The sequence below is a fragment of the Xiphias gladius genome, chromosome 6 (assembly GCF_016859285.1).
Source record: "Xiphias gladius isolate SHS-SW01 ecotype Sanya breed wild chromosome 6, ASM1685928v1, whole genome shotgun sequence".
NCBI lineage: Eukaryota > Metazoa > Chordata > Actinopteri > Istiophoriformes > Xiphiidae > Xiphias > Xiphias gladius.
In genome coordinates this window covers 23,506,760-23,523,725 of record NC_053405.1, presented here as the reverse complement: position 1 = coordinate 23,523,725, position 16,966 = coordinate 23,506,760, and the positions used below count along the sequence as shown (strand labels likewise).

At 42.2% G+C, this 16,966-nt stretch overlaps 1 protein-coding gene across 5 annotated transcripts; it reads left to right on the top strand.

Annotated features, from left to right (window-relative positions):
• The first annotated feature begins 1,144 nt into the window (after nucleotides 1-1,144).
• On the top strand, nucleotides 1,145-8,049 carry dcun1d4 (DCN1, defective in cullin neddylation 1, domain containing 4 (S. cerevisiae)). Of its 5 annotated transcripts, none has more exons than XM_040129420.1 (11): nucleotides 1,145-1,254; nucleotides 3,107-3,177; nucleotides 3,310-3,349; nucleotides 3,571-3,658; nucleotides 3,911-3,999; nucleotides 4,147-4,217; nucleotides 4,696-4,787; nucleotides 4,958-5,066; nucleotides 5,336-5,440; nucleotides 5,614-5,716; nucleotides 5,828-8,049. In XM_040129420.1, the coding sequence occupies exons 4-11, from the start codon at nucleotides 3,588-3,590 to the stop codon at nucleotides 5,881-5,883; spliced, it is 696 nt and encodes a 231-aa protein (XP_039985354.1). In that variant the 5' UTR covers nucleotides 1,145-1,254; nucleotides 3,107-3,177; nucleotides 3,310-3,349; nucleotides 3,571-3,587; the 3' UTR covers nucleotides 5,884-8,049. The 5 variants fall into 5 exon arrangements, with proteins under 5 accessions (XP_039985354.1, XP_039985353.1, XP_039985352.1 ...); XM_040129419.1 differs by lacking the exon at nucleotides 1,145-1,254 and adding an exon at nucleotides 1,659-1,772; XM_040129418.1 differs by lacking the exon at nucleotides 1,145-1,254 and adding an exon at nucleotides 1,779-2,766.
• The last annotated feature ends 8,917 nt before the right edge of the window (nucleotides 8,050-16,966 follow it).

The window sequence follows — 16,966 nt, the reverse complement described above, 5'->3', positions numbered from 1 at the left end:
CTCCTATACCGATGCCAGCGTTTCAAATAATTACCAAGCACATTAAAAGCATTGTGCAGTACAGCCTTCGCAGATTCAAAGGGCCACTTTGAAATACGGTGGCAGTTTTGTCATAGGTAAAGAGCAACAACTGTCTTTGGCCCAGTGAACCTACGCTGAGCTAAACAGAAGTAATATATAAAATAACAAATATAAAATACAACCATAGTTTTCATTCATTTATAGTTATTACAATAGATATTGCAATCACGAGCCATGACATTTAATGAGGGAAGGCTTTTATGCAGTTGGTGTAAAAAAGAAAAAAAAACGAACGCAAGATGAAAATAAAAACTGGCTGACATTACTCGTTAAGAATAAATTACCAAAGGTGGAAGAAGTATTCAGATCCTTTACTTCACTAAAAGTAGCAATACTACACCACTACTACCACAAGTGAAAGCATTCAAATTTTTACCTATGTTAAAGTTCGTAATTATCAGTAAAATGTACTTTAACAGTCAGAAGTAGAATGACCCTGTCCAGTCTTTTGTTGTACATTATAACACTGGATTGTCTGCTACTACGTAAGCAGCATTGTAATGTAGCTCGTCGAGGTGGAGCTAAAATATTACATATTATAAAAAGTGCAATATTTCCCTCTGAAATGTATTGGAGTAGAAGTATGAAGTAGCAAAAAAAACAACAACAAAAAAAACAAAACAAGTATTGCCACTGCAAAAGCAAACAGTAGCTCTTCTCCTGCGGGCACCAACAGGTACAGCGGAAGAAATAGTGAGAATAAAGTAAGAAGACAGACGGCTGGGGTTTTGACAGCCATCGCAGTGGACCAGCTAACAAGCGGTCTACCCCACAGGTAATATGAATTTACTGAAAATGGTGGCATTCCCCGGGGGGGCTGTTTTTTTTTTTTTTTTTAACAGGCTGGTCAAATTCTGTCACCTACTCTCAAGTCAGATACTCCCTAACGTTTGGAGGCTAACTCGCTGACCAGTCACAAAGAGTCATAAGATTCAGGTCAGTGTTATTGATACTTAAAAAACAACAACTTGGGGGGGCCACCGACGTAGCCACATTTGAATGTATCCGTTCGTTTTGGTTAATAGGTGGGACTTCCAGTCACCTGACAAACAGTGCTCACGGTTGCTGAACTTGATACACTTAACCAAAGCATTGTTTTGGGACAGGACCTCTGCTAACATCCCGGACTTCTATCGACCTCTACCGACCGGTGACCACGCTGGGACAGAGAGGGTAAGCGCTGTCGCCTTGGACAGGATTTTTCAATATTCTCATACCGTCGTGCAATGAGGCATAATTCACATTACCGAACGCACCGCTCACAACCCCCGCCCGCATGGGTTGACATCAAACGAACCCAAACAGCCGCTACGCGGGGGAGGTCAACATATGACAACATTGACCAATGGGATTCCATCGTGGGCCGGCTTCAGGCTTGCACGAGGAAATTCTGATGATTGGCGTGCTCGTAAAAATCTCTGGCCAAATGAATCACAGCGATTGCACAGCCTGTTTGGGAACTCTGACCAATCGTATTTGTGCATGGGAGGGGCCTATTTCTTTTCCCTCCTTCTCGTGACATGACACCTTCAATGACCAATCGTACGCGAACGAAGGCAGAGACCAAACAGGCGCAGTTTCAATCATCGTCCGCGGGCGTGGTTTACGTTGACAAGGCCCGCCTATTGGCCGGTCTGCGGACTTCCCACAGACAGTTGTATGTTTCATAAAAATGCACTCTGATGCGGCAAGTAAGTAGTAACGCTATAGAGGCTTTCTTCATCAAATTACCACTCTCACGGATGCTGCAGAGTTTGTCGGAGAGAAGCAAACAGACGCCTCGTCTTTCTACATCTACTTTTAGCTCGTGGTTCTGTAGGCTTTGATGAGGGCGCATGAATTCCGTGCTGTTTGCTGGTCTCTTTGTATTTGCCAGTGCTGTCTTGGGCGACAACAAAGGAAGCATAGCTAGTGTAATTTCAGTTGTTTCGGATATGCAGGAGGTTACTTTTGACCCGGTAGTTATCCTGAAGTTATTCTTCTGTGTAGCGTTAGCCGTGCTCAGTTGAATGCCGCCGACATTAGTTAAATTGAGAAGGTTTTCGATGGTAATCCGAGCGCTGTGATCTTTACATTCATCATTACTGAGGATCCACCATGCGTTTCAACTCAAACTTGGGATCAACGTAATGCCATTGTAAATCGGTCAATTTTCTGGTCAACTGCGGACTATTACAGAGAATGAAAATTGTGACGCAGTTGTGTAAAACATCTTTCATTGCCTGCTGCAGCAGTGCTGTCGAGCTTTGCGGCACCTACATAAGCTGCTGCAAAACGTCTGCGCAATGCTTATGTGCCAGTGGGCATATAATGTTAGATTTTTTTTTAAACAATGTAAAATGCATTCACTCTGTTGGGGTAAACGTTGGGGGGGTAGAGGGGTCTGAAAGAAATAGTTGTTTTTTCAAGGCTTGGGAATTGTAGTTCAGTGTCCCAACCATAGCTGAAGTCTGAATGGCCTCACTGGAGGAAATGGACTACAACGCCCATACGCCCAACTCTCCAGATACTTTGTAAACTCTGTGCAAGTTGCGCGTCTGCACTGCTATTTTAGGTATGCAGCTAGTGCTATCTGTTCGGCAGTGTGTTGGTTTGACTGGTTTTGGCCTCTGGAAATAAATGAAAAGCATCGGTATTTGATGACAGCTTCTGAACGGGAATGCACTGTTGACATTTGGCAACGAGGTAGCATGCATGATCAAACATTTTCGAGTTTGCATGTCTTTCGAGGAATGCAGAGAGTCACTCCCTCATTCGTGTGAGATATTTTTTTCTGCCCTTTTCTTAAACGTAAACCGTTCAACTAGAAATCAAGGGAAAGTCATTTGAACACTGTAGAGTCTACACTGATTTCGGATGAAAAGTGACATTAATTTAAATCATAGGTTCTTGTTGGTGCCATGATGATGTCACCTTCTTGTACCCTTGTACTTATACCAAGCTTGTAAGCTTGATCAGGAGCAGACGATTGTGTGTTATGCTTTAGTTTGTATTTTGATCTTATCTTTATTCTTTGTGGAAATAGATTTTCAGCTGAATTCCCACTTGAGTACACTGGCCAGCATCCATAAGATCCACCACACCTTGCACAGGCTGGTAAATACATATTAGCAGCTTATATATTTTATCTGTGTGTGTGTGTGTGTGTGTGTGTGTGTGTGTGTGTGTGATGTCCACATGTGCACTGCTTAACAAGCATGTGGTATTTTTATGTATTTGTTTTGATAGAACCTGACAGAAGACGTTGGACAGGATAGCCACCCCTCAGGTAATGCTTCAGCTGGTCCTTGTTTGTTTCATAGTAATACTGTCACCACTGTCATTACTAGGACAGTCACACGTTAAACTACTGCCTAAATGGTGTGTTTTTGTGAAGTGGATTGCTGACTCTTTGAGTGTACATAAAGGACACGTAAGAGAAAGCATCTGTCATCAATGTATTGCTTATAAGTAGCCCCCTTTCATTCTGTCTTCCATTTCCTTCCCCAGCTTGTTGCTCTAGAGCCATGCCTCCTAGAAAAAAGAGGAGACCCTCTGCTGGAGATGACATGTCAGCCAAGAAAAGTCGTCAGGACAGGTATGACACCCCTTTTGTTAAAGATTAAAAAGAAAAAATAAAACACTTTAGTAGCATAGCTATAATTCAGTGTCTGTCTCAGTCATGCAGGAGCACTTGCATTAGGAATGTGTGCATATAGACTATGGTTTGCAATTAGGAAAACTATAATAGGAAAAGCCTTTTAAATCACATTGACTTCTTTTGAAATTCTGTACTGTGCTTACAGTGTTGCCGTTGAGCTTGAGACTAAAAATGTCTAAACATGTGCAGTGTTTTCAGGAAACACGAAACATCACAAATTCGTGAGGAGGAGACATTTTCTAGTAAAAGATGCTTGGAGTGGTTCTATGAATATGCAGGTGAGATATTTTAAAGCACTGTGTGCAATGACAACATCGTGCATTCTTTGTTAATTCACATTTAGCCAATGACCACTGCCGTAACTTTTTGGCTCCACATGTGAAATTGATGGTATATGTGGCTTCACACTTGTCTGTCTGAAATAGGCTGTGACGATGTGGTGGGTCCAGAGGGCATGGAGAAGTTCTGTGAAGACATCGGAGTGGAGCCCGAGAATGTAAGTAGGTTTTTTTTGCACTTTGGATATTAAGACAAATCTTGCAGTTTGGTTACATCTGTATGGTCTCAGTTTACTCACTGTTTTTCTGCTTCTGGCTGCCAGTCAGACTAAGCAAGTCATTTTGAGACACTGTTTTGGCTTTGGTAACTTGATGGGGATTTCTATTTATTTTTTTTTTCTTTTTCTTTTTTCTTTTCCGGTTTTTTGTTTGTTTGTTTGTTTTTCTCATTTTCTAAAAATCAAAAGTTTGCAAAAAATTAATTCATTAGTTATTAACAGAAATGTGCAGCCGTAATTTCGCTTCAGTGTCACTGTTTACACGCATTCTTTGCTTCAGAGGTGATTGAGGTGAGTCGTTTTCTGTTTTTGACATGTGACAGTCTTGTAAATTCACTAGATAGATTGATAATATGGGTTGACACACGTTCTATTTAAGGATATCTGTAGCTATAAAAGTTGTTGTTTGTGTGTTCAGGTGGTGATGCTGGTTCTTGCTTGGAAGCTGGATGCCCAGAGTATGGGATACTTCACTCTCCAGGAGTGGCTGAGAGGCATGGGCTCACTGCAGTACGTCACTTACCCACTTTTTGTCTTGTATGGTGTTGTTTTCAAGACTGATTGTTGCTTTGGTGCGTTTTTTCTGTCTCTGGTCATGTTTTTCAAGAGTACCGTTCGTTTGCATTAGAGCTTACGGTGAAGTGTAGAGTATGTCTAAGGGACTTTTCTGCTGTTGTCAGGTGCGACTCCACAGAGAGGCTGAGGAACTCGCTCGATTACCTGAGATCTGTCCTAAACGACAGCACCAGTTTTAAGCTCATTTATAGATATGCCTTTGATTTTGCTCGGGTGAGTCAAGCACAGTCTTTTCTACAAGGAAGCTCACATGCACAACATCCCTAAAAGAAGTCCAGTTTAGTCCATTTAAATATTGAAATCTCTGTAGGAAACATTTGTTTACCAAGTACACCTGATTGAAATTGTTGTAAAGTCTTATTCAAGCCAACATACAGACCAACCTTGTGTTGCTGAATATGATGTTTCTAGCCTACTTTGTCTAAACTGTCGTTGATATTTTGCACTGATTTCATGAAGCCTTGGGTGTTTTGATTGGACAGGAAAAAGATCAGAGGAGTTTGGACTTGAACACAGCCAAGTGTATGCTGGGACTTCTTCTGGGAAAGACGTGGCCTCTGTTTCCTGTGTTTAATCAGTTTCTAGAGGTAAGTGTCATGTTCAGAAATTGCCTCTACAAAATTTTACCAGATCAAAAAGGTCACATACACTAGCTGTAAATAAGATTGTTTTGAAGTCCAGTTTAACCTTGGGCAGGGTTGTTGTAACTAAAAGGTTGTGGTGCCGTGCTAATGTAAGGCATTCATTTGTGACTCCTCAGCAATCCAAGTACAAAGTCATCAACAAAGACCAGTGGTGCAATGTTTTAGAGTTCAGCAGGACAATCAACCTCGACCTCAGTAACTACGACGAGGATGGTGCCTGTGAGTGAACACTAATCTACACAGAAATGTGAAAACAGAGTTTCATTTGCATGTTACCCAAATAACAGTTTTTTGTAATCTATTATAATCTCTGTTTTATCCTTTCATCAGGGCCTGTTTTGTTGGATGAGTTTGTGGAATGGTACAAGGAAAGACAGATGTCATAGCTGCAGAGCAAAATGGAAAATGGAAAAACTACAACTGTGACAACAACGACTATGAGAATCAACAACCAATAAGTAAACGATACAAAAATGGTAAAGCAGTGACAGTGGGTGCTTCCTAGTAAAGGAGAAGTTTGGGCTGTGGGTGGGCTAGGGTGGGGGCAATGGGTTTGCAGCCTTGGTGCATGCTGCCCAGAGCGCGGATGCGGAGGGCTGTCATTGTGGAGTTATGTTCCCTACCGAAGTTGCATAGTGGGCAAGCTTGCAGCAATCCCCAGTGGCATTGCTCTCTCTCACTGTGACACGTCATATTGCTGTCTGTGTTAGGATAACGTGGTATCATACATGGATGATGGAAGCAAAATGGTATTATGTGGGAGAACCACTCCTCACCCCCTATCTTCAGCACAGAGAAACCAACAGAGGTGACCATTCATGCATTGTGTCTGAGTCTTAAACATGGTCACTTTGACCTGGGCACATTTAAATATTATATATCTGTGCAATGAACTTGAACTTGAGCTTTTTCTGGACAGACGGCGCTACCTATGGTTTGTCATATTTTGAGTTAGATAGGAGTTCCTCAAGAAGCACACTGTGTCAAATGGTTGATCGCAGGTTTGTGATGCCTGTGCTGTTTACTATTGATTTGTGCCAGTGATTTTTTTTTTTTTTTTTTTTTTTTTTCCCCCTCCCCCCCTCTCCTTCAAGTTTTTGTTCCCACCTGCTGTTTTGCTCCAGCTAATGCTAACAGTTTGCTAACCCCCTGCAAAGGCTTCAGACCTCATAACACCAAACAAATCAGCATTGCTGCTTACTAACTCTTATTACAGTACAGCGGTGAGCCACTAGTGCTCTGATCAGCATTTATTGGTCTGATGATCAATTTATGTATCTACGTTGTGTAGGTAAGAGTATTATTGTGCCTCAAACCATGGAAGTCACTTTGTGTGTCCCACACGTACCAACAAACCCAAATGTATATACACGTGTGAGAACGCATACAACACATACACATGCTCATGCACACACAGACACACTGAGTGGTCAGGGATTATTTCAGGATGAATTCAGACTGTTTGGGCTGTGTTATAAGTTGACATAGATCTAGTTGGTGTCCATTTTGTCTTGATATGTGGCATCTGTTTTGTCTTCCTTAGTCCACCGATAGTTTCAGGTCTCCTCTTACTAGTAGCATCTCTCCCAACACTGACAGTGTTAATATAACTTCAGTGGAAGACCAGTGACCTTCTCAGGACGAGGTCCTTTAGGCTTGAGTAGTAAGGTAGGTTTGATGAAAGCATTGCTTTGTACCACCCGTAGGATCTAATCAAAACAATGGACACTGACAGTTTGAACCTGTGTGATGATGCTATGCTCTTCTTTCGCCTAGTATAATGTTCTTGTAACATGTTTAAATTTTTGTCTTTGGCTGTGGTGTGATGCTCAATCGTCAGAAGATTTAATATTTGCATGCATGCTCCAACAGAGCCTTTTGTGAATGGATGAGATTTTTTGAAAACATTTTTCAAATGCGTTTTTGTTTTGTACAGGAATTTGTGCAAGTGTTTTGTGCTTAATTTGATATTCACGATCATGTTATCTTAATTCTGATGAACAACATGATCATGTCTATTAAGACCTGGAACACACCTGTAACCTCACGGTGGAACAGGAGTTCCCTCCTGCATTTGCCCCATCCTACAAATCCTTACACGTACTGTAAAGCTGTATGTAGCTGCAGCCAGTATACAGGATCTAATTTTATTTATTGGAAGTGCATAACTTGTTTTGCAACTTTTGCACCACACAATACACATAAAATACACTTGGAAATCTGTTGTGAAGATAATATATGTGAGCTCCCGTGTCACCGAAATCCACTGCAGCGGAAACTGTATGAAAGCCTCTATTGTCATTATAATGCATCAATCATCAGCATAAAATCTAAGATCGAGGTAGTTGTTGGATTGCTTACCAAATACTGTGTAGAGATCAGTGTTGAAAGTTTTCTCCCATGACAATGCAGGAGGATGAACAGCCTTGTCCCAACTGTATATATGTATGTAAACTATGTAAGTGTCTATATGTCTGTTTTCACTATAACCTATGTCTATATACATAAATAAATAAAATGGTTTATTAACTTACTGGCCTATAGTTGTGCCCTTTAGTTAATAGTTTGTCCAAAACAAAAAAATAATACCATGTACTGCCATTACTGTTGTCATCATTTAGATGTACTTATTTCTATAAATGAACATTCTACATTATATTGTTCAGACATGGTTTTAATTAAGATCTCTTAATAGGTGTATTAATAATGAATGACCATTAATACCATATGGATTCACATTGCAAAACTGATTACTGGGAGACATCTTTGTGATGGATAGTTTTAAAAAAGTGATATACAGAAATAAGGCATATCAAAGATAAATATGTTGCGCACTACTGTGCTCTGCAAAAATTACACAAATTTTTAGTATTTACATTTCATTTCAAACAATGCCAATCATTTGCTTGTTTTATCAGTGCTGAGAATGCAGTGATATCTGTATTAATCGTCACTGATGTTCATGTTTGAGGGGTCAACATAGAGTGATGTAAGTGAAGAAGGGTCAGATTCCTCTGCATTTCCAATGTGTTGCAGAAAGGATCTGGTACCTTCCCACCCTTGTGTCTTACTGCTCTGTGGAGCCCTCCATGTGATCTCATCTTCCTCATTTGGTAGAGGTGCTGCTGGAATAGGAGGTGGAACCTCCTGTGGGGGTTCAGTATCTCCAATGTTATGGCTCCTGTAGCAGGGAATATCATATAGCAAATCTGCAGCTCTTCTCTCATCTCCTGAAGTGGAGGAAGCACGTAATTGTGTTAGAGGCTGTTTGGCCAGGGGCTTGATGTCCTCCTCGAACCTGTGATAGTTAAAACTGGTGCCACCTTGTGGATCATGGTCATCAAATAGAGGAGAGCCGACTTTATCTAAATCTTCATCTTCTGTGTCCCACTTTCTTCTCTCTGATGACATGACTTTTTGGGCACTGAGGCCTTTCTTTTCCCTCCTGTCCTCAGATACAGCCCTCAGAATTTCATTTGCTCTGCCACTTGACTTGTCAAACTTGTCAGGAGCTCTGCTGGATGCAAGAGAAACACTTTTGGCACTAAGAGACGAATATTTATGCATTAGTGTCACATCTGCTTCCCCTCTGTCTTGTTTTACTTTATCGTCACTTTTGCTGCTGGAGGAGTTGGAGGAGTAAGTTGGAGTTAGTTCTGGCTCTTCGAGAGAAGCGTGCAATGGGAACGATAAGTCTACATCCAGATGTCTCCTCGGACTGGAGATAGAAAAGTCTGACAGATGATGACTGATGCCAGTCCACCTTAACTCAGGTGTCGGATCCGTATCTGTGCTGCGTCTGGACTGGTCGATCCTTTTCTTTACTATATTATCAAAGCTCATTCTGGGAACTCTGCTGGCAAGAGATGATTTTGCTCCACTGGCAGGAGATGAATTTCTGTCACCCACATTATGGGATAGACCTACTTGTGCAACAGGTACCATTTCAGCATGGTCTTTGGTTTGATTTCTGCCTCTGGGGGATAAATAATTACTAAGTGGGAATGAATCTTTGATAATTAAATGCTTATAATTGATTTGAGAGTCATTGTTTGTCATTCCTGGCATATTTGTTTGTTTTGTAGTGTATCCTGTTACCTCATTTTCACTCTGGCTTAAGGAAGGTGGGGAATTATTTGTCTCTGGTGATGGCGCCTTGATATTCAGACGGCTCTTAATGCATGAGACACCAAGACTCAGGCCAGGAACACGGTGGTCTATCATCTCATCCTCACTGTTGCCGCTGGAAGATGGATCTCTTTGTAATGAAGCTCTGATATCCAAAGCCCTCTTGACACGAGGGATATTTGTGAGACTCAGATGAGGCCACATTGAGTCAGACTCCTCTCCCAGAGAAACATTCACTGGTTTGTTTTGAAGGGTCAGAGATGAATCTGTGCATATGTTTTCTTGCATCCCAACTCCCATTCTCCTTAGTCTTGTTCTGCTGTTTTTTTTCCCAGTCCCACTTTCACTGCTGGAAGAGGACGGAGAGTCAGGTCGAGTTGACGTGGACAGATTTGGTGGCACGTGTGTATGCGATGTGATTTCAAGACGCTTTCTAAAGCGGGAGATACCAAGATTCATGGTGGCCAACTCTGGTGTTGTGCTGATTTTGTCATTTGTTGTTTTGTCCCCCAATTCATCTGTAATAACTGTATACTTTTCTAATTTGATATTGTGGTCTGGGTTGTGAGAATTGTTTATCACTTGGGTTTTCGGAGACCATATGAACTCCTTTTCTGAAGCCTCTGAAATGGCGGATACACCCATTTCTACTTTAGCATTGTGGTCAGTGTTCTCACCCTCACTCTCACTTCTGGAAGAGTTTGATCCAGATTGTTGAGAGCCTACAGATACAATGCTAACATCCAGATCTGGTTGTGGTGATGGTGCTTTGATATCCAGACGTCTGTTGATGTGGGGGATACCCAGATTCAGCTTATGATTTGTGATCCTTACATCACCTTTGTCTCTCTCATGTTTCACTGTGTGGCTTGAAAGTCTTTCATTGCTATTGCTGGAAGAGCAGGAGTCTGCTGGTTGAGGTTGGGCTTTGATATTCAAATGACTTTTGACAGGGGGGACACTTTTATTTAAATCAGGCAATTTTGTCCCTTGTTGAAACTTTGTAATTCTGTCATCAGTTCTGTCTCTCTCTACTTTCACAGGTAGGTTTGTAGTCCCAGTCTCACTCTCGCCACTGCTGGAAGATGATACAGTTGAAAGTGAATGTGTCTTAATATCCAGGCGCCTTTTGACATGGGGGGCACTACTGAGACCCACTTCAGGCCATCTTGGATCTGGATCTTGTTCTACTGTTATTGGTGGGCTGCTTAAATCTTCCTTATCCTCTTCTTGCTCATCTGAACTGCTTGATGAGTAGCAGGGACTAATTTTGTTGGCTTCCTCTGTCTTTGAAAGCATTGCCAGAGGTCTCTCCCCTTGTTCCAGTTTCCTTATGTGTTTTGTCATTTCATCCTCACTGTCACCACTAGAAGGTGAGTCAGGTGATGGTGATGGTGCTTTGACATCTAGATAACTCTTAATGTGGGGAATATACTCAAGATTTAGGGCAGGCCACGTTGCATCTGGATCATGACTTACTGTTTGATATTTTTGCAGTTCTGCAATGTCCACCTTAACTGGCCTTTGCTTCACTTTTTGGTCAGCTGTTTCATCCTCACCGTCACTACTAGTAGATGAATCAGAGTCTGGTGTTGGTGCTTTGATATCTAGACGCCTCTTGATACTAGGAATATGTTCAAGATCTAGGCTAGGCCAGGTTGCATCTGGACTATGACCTACTGTTTGAGATTTTTGCATTTCTGCAATGTCCACCTTAACAATACTCTGCTTCACTTTGCGGGCAACTGTTTCATCTTCACTGTCACTACTAGTAGATGAATCAGAGTCTGGTGTTGGTGCTTTGATATCTAGACGCCTCTTGATACTAGGAATATGTTCAAGATCTAGGATAGGCCAGGTTGCATCTGGACTATGACCTACTGTTTGAGATTTTTGCAGTTCTGCAATGTCCACCTTAACTGGCCTCTGCTTCACTGTTTGGGCAACTGTTTCATCTTCACTGTCACTACTAGTAGATGAATCAGAGTCTGGTGATGGTGCTTTGATATCTAGACGCCTCTTGATACTAGGAATATGTTCAAGATCTAGGATAGGCCAGGTTGCATCTGGACTATGACCTACTGTTTGAGATTTTTGCAGTTCTGCAATGTCCACCTTAACTGGCCTCTGCTTCACTGTTTGGGCAACTGTTTCATCTTCACTGTCACTACTAGTAGATGAATAAGAGTCTGGTGATGGTGCTTTGATATCTAGACGCCTCTTGATACTAGGAATATGTTCAAGATCTAGGATAGGCCAGGTTGCATCTGGACTATGACCTACTGTTGGAGATTTTTGCAGTTCTGCAATGTCCACCTTAACTGGCCTCTGCTTCACTGTTTGGGCAACTGTTTCATCTTCACTGTCACTACTAGTAGATGAATCAGAGTCTGGTGTTGGTGCTTTGATATCTAGACGCCTCTTGATACTAGGAATATGTTCAAGATCTAGGATAGGCCAGGTTGCATCTGGATCATGGCTTACTGTTGGAGATTTTTGCAGTTCTGCAATGTCCACCTTAACTAGCCTCTGCTTCACTTTGCAGGCAACTGTTTCATCTTCACTGTCACTACTAGTAGATGAATCAGAGGCTGGTGATGGTGCTTTGATATCTAGACGCCTCTTGATACTAGGAATATGTTCAAGATCTAGGATAGGCCAGGTTGCATCTGGACTATGACCTACTGTTTGAGATTTTTGCAGTTCTGCAATGTCCACCTTAACTGGCCTCTGCTTCACTGTTTGGGCAACTGTTTCATCTTCACTGTCACTACTAGTAGATGAATCAGAGTCTGGTGATGGTGCTTTGATATCTAGACGCCTCTTGATACTAGGAATATGTTCAAGATCTAGGATAGGCCAAGTTGCATCTGGATCATGGCTTACTGTTTGAGATTTTTGCAGTTCTGCAATGTCCACCTTAACTAGCCTCTGCTTCACTGTTTGGGCAACTGTTTCATCTTCACTGTCACTACTAGTAGATGAATCAGAGTCTGGTGATGGTGCTTTGATATCTAGACGCCTCTTGATACTAGGAATATGTTCAAGATCCAGGATAGGCCATGTTGCATCTGGACTATGACTTACTGTTTGAGATTTTTGCAGTTCTGCAATGTCCACCTTAACTGGCCTCTGCTTCACTGTTTGGTTAACTGTTTCATCTTCACTGTCACTAGTAGTAGATGAATCAGAGTCTGGTGATGGTGCTTTGATATCTAGATGCCTCTTGATACTAGGAATATGTTCAAGATCTAGGATAGGCCAGGTTGCATCTGGACTATGACCTACTGTTTGAGATTTTTGCAGTTCTGCAATGTCCACCTTAACTGGCCTCTGCTTCACTGTTTGGGCAACTGTTTCATCTTCACTGTCACTACTAGTAGATGAATCAGAGTCTGGTGATGGTGCTTTGATATCTAGACGCCTCTTGATACTAGGAATATGTTCAAGATCTAGGATAGGCCAAGTTGCATCTGGATCATGGCTTACTGTTTGAGATTTTTGCAGTTCTGCAATGTCCACCTTAACTAGCCTCTGCTTCACTTTGCGGGCAACCGTTTCATCTTCACTGTCACTACTAGTAGATGAATCAGAGTCTGGTGATGGTGCTTTGATATCTAGACGCCTCTTGATACTAGGAATATGTTCAAGATCTAGGATAGGCCAGGTTGCATCTGGATTATGACTTACTGTTTGAGATTTTTGCAGTTCTGCAATGTCCACCTTAACTAGCCTCTGCTTCACTGTTTGGGCAACTGTTTCATCTTCACTGTCACTACTAGTAGATGAATCAAGGTCTGGTGATGGTGCTTTGATATCTAGACGCCTCTTGATACTAGGAATATGTTCAAGATCTAGGCTAGGCCAGGTTGCATCTGGACTATGACCTACTGTTTGAGATTTTTTTAGTTCTGCAATGTCCACCTTAACTGGCCTCTGCTTCACTGTTTGGGCAACTGTTTCATCTTCACTGTCACTACTAGTAGATGAATCAGAGTCTGGTGATGGTGCTTTGATATCTAGACGCCTCTTGATACTAGGAATATGTTCAAGATCTAGGGCAGGCCACTGTGTTTGTGGGTCATGACTTACAGATTGAGATACCCTAATTGGAAGCCTCTCCGTGCATACCTCCCCTTGTTCCTGTTTCTTCATGAGGTTTGTTGTTTCATCCTCACTGTTACTACTGGAAGATGAATCAGGAGGCAGTGATGGTGATTTGATATTTAAAAGCCTCTTGATGTGAGGAATATGTTCAAGATCTACAGCAGGCCTCGTTGCATCTGGATCACGACTTACTGTTTGAGATTTTTCTAATGGGAGCTCTGCAGTGCCCACCTTCCCAGTCTTCTCTGCAAGATGTGTTGTTTGATCCTCACTGTAACTACTAGAAGATGAATCAGAGTCCAGTGACGGTGCTTTGATATCTAGACGCCTCGTGATGTTAGGAATATGTTCAAGATCTAGGGCAGGCCACTTTGCATGTGGATCATGATCATCATTTGCATGATCCACATGCAATGTTTGAGATTTTTGCAATGGAAGCTTTGCAATGTCCACCTTTCCTGGCCTCTCTGTGTTAAATGTTCTTTCATCTTCATTACTAGAAGATGAATCAGAGTCCGGTGATAGTGCTTTGATATGTAGATGCCTCTTGAAGTGTTTGGTGTGCTCAAGATCGAGGGCAGGCCACTGTTTTTCTGGATCATTACTTTCTGCCTGATATTCTTGAATCTGTGGCCTTGTCATGTGCATCTCTCCTTGCTTCTGCTTCTGCATGTAATCCATTATTTGATCTGCACTCTCATCACTAGAAGATGAATCAGTAGGTGGTGATGGGGCTCTGATATCCAAACCTCTCTTGATGGGAGTAATATTGCCAAGATCTAGAACATGCCACTGTGGCTTGATGGTATCACATCTATCATCATAACCTACATACTGATACTCTTCAATTGGAAGCCTTGCCATGTCCACCTCTCCTTGCTCTTGTTTCTTTGTATGTTTTGTTGTTTCATTCATAGTCTCATCACTAGAAGATGAATCAGAAGCTAATGGGGCATTGATATCCAAACGATTCTTGACTTGGCCTACTCTGCCTTTATTGTGTTTCACTTTGAGGTCTGTGATTTCTACTTCACTCTCATTGCTGGAAGAGGATGAATAAGCTGCAGGGGGTGAAGGAGCTCTGGTATCCGGACTCTTACCAAAACTTGTAACACCCAAACTGAGACCACGCCACTTTGTCCGTGGCATAGGTTTAACTTTCTCCCTGGTATTCCTTTCACCTGTAACTATCTTGCTGTTTAGCTTGTCATATTCACAAATGGATTTTTCCTTCCCCTCAACATTTTCTGTTTCTTGTTTGACTGTGTATTGCATTTGCTCCCCATCACTGTCGCTGGAATGAGAGGAGAAGGGATGCTCTGGTCTCTCTGCAGGGCTTTGTGTTTCATGTCTGTAATCACCCTGATTAAATCCCAATGAAGGCGTGACTGGATCTACACCATGGATCTGCTGTTCAAAACTAGCAACCTGCTTAAAGCAGGGTTTAGTGACCTCAGATTTATTGTGGTTCCTTTCTGTACCTTCTTCCTCCTCCTGGTCTGAGTTCACAGTGTATTGTGTAGGTTCATCCTCACTGACATATGAGCTGGAGCTGGACATAGCATCCCTATTCGGTTTATCTTTACTGGGTACCACTATCAGTTTTGAATCATTGTAAGAACCAAACACACCGCTTGACCTTGCAGATTCGCTTTGAACAGAATCACTATATTCAAATTGTTCTTCAGTCTCCTGCCACAGATCATAGTCTGTTGGGTTGGTATTTGTAGGTGGTGACCAATCTCCAAAGGGATTAGAAGAAAATCCAGGATTTTCACTTCTGTCCTCTATGCAAATTTGTGGCACCTCTACTTTTCTGGATGTCGATTCATCAGCTCTCTGCTGAACAGAGTCCTCTTCCAGCTGAGGAGACTTGGGTGTTGTGTGGTTTCCCTGGGCCATTTGGTCCTCTTTTAATGCTCCGTCAGATAGTGAAGAATCTGAGCATGAAGACAAGCTTCTTCTCTCCTCCAGCTCAACAGGGTCTGGGATGTGTTCAAATTCCATTTTGTATGTGTGGCCTGCATCAGTGATGCCTGAGAGGTCTCTGCCATCTCTCTGGTTATCCTTTGGACTACTCTGTTGTAAGCTGTTTTCACTTCCTGAATCTCCATCTGTATGCTTATCCTCCTCAGCCTTAGCTGGTTCACATTCAATCACTGCATCATTATTGATGCTTTCCTGATTGCCACTGGGTACGGTATCATAATATTGTACATTATTATCTTCTCTACATTCCACTGTGCTAAAGTTGACTCTCCTTTCCCTGTGAATTACTATCTCCTCTGGTTCCTCACCATTGGAGTAGGCCTCATTCTCATACTGTCTTTGTTCTACAGATGAGACAGAGTTGGTTACAGGGGGGCTTTTCTTTTTGGTTACCTTTGTCCAAAGAACATCAATACAAGGTCTTGCTAAGATCCCAAGTATAAATGCTATCAGAAACGTAATGAAAACAGACAGACACACAGCCAGAGTCAATTGATTCGGTGTAGCTCTCTGATTCCTTTCTTGACGTATCCTATTTGTGGTGCCTTGTGGGATTACTTGTCGGCTGATTCTGGGTAAACTTCTAGTTTTTCTTCTTGCACCTCCCATTCTACTGATTTGGAGGTTAAAAACAGATATAACTTCATGTTCTTCAGACATACACACATATAGTCCTGTGTCTCTCTCTGTGACATCACTGATGACTAGACCAGCCTGAGGTTGGCTCACAAATGCTTCACCACTGGGTGTCCGCCACATGGAGTCTAAAGAGAAGACAACATTGACATGTAGTTGGACTGATCTACATTGTTATATATGTATTAAGCTACTTTACGCTTTCGACTGTTTTACCTTGTGTAGAGCAAGACAGCAGTATTTCAGAACCGCTATAAACCGTCACATCTTGATGGAGCTCTGGCCTGTTTTCAGTACCAAAACAGTTTAGGTCATCCTCCTCTAACTGTAGCAGGTCCTTGCCTGAGAGGATAGAGGGGAAAGCACACTCCAAGCTCCAGGCCTGTAGGCCTCTGCTGCTGTCATAGGCCATCCGCCTTCTTAGACTACGCATGCTGCAGTCACACTGCCACCTGTTCCCACCCAGCCTTACATCTGCCCCAATGTTACGCAGAAAGAGGTACATAAAAGGATGGAGGCTGGTCAACATGTTGAAGCTCAAATCAAGGACCTTTAAGGGGAACACAATTTGGACATTTAGCAGATGTTGAGACATGTAACTTCATTGCT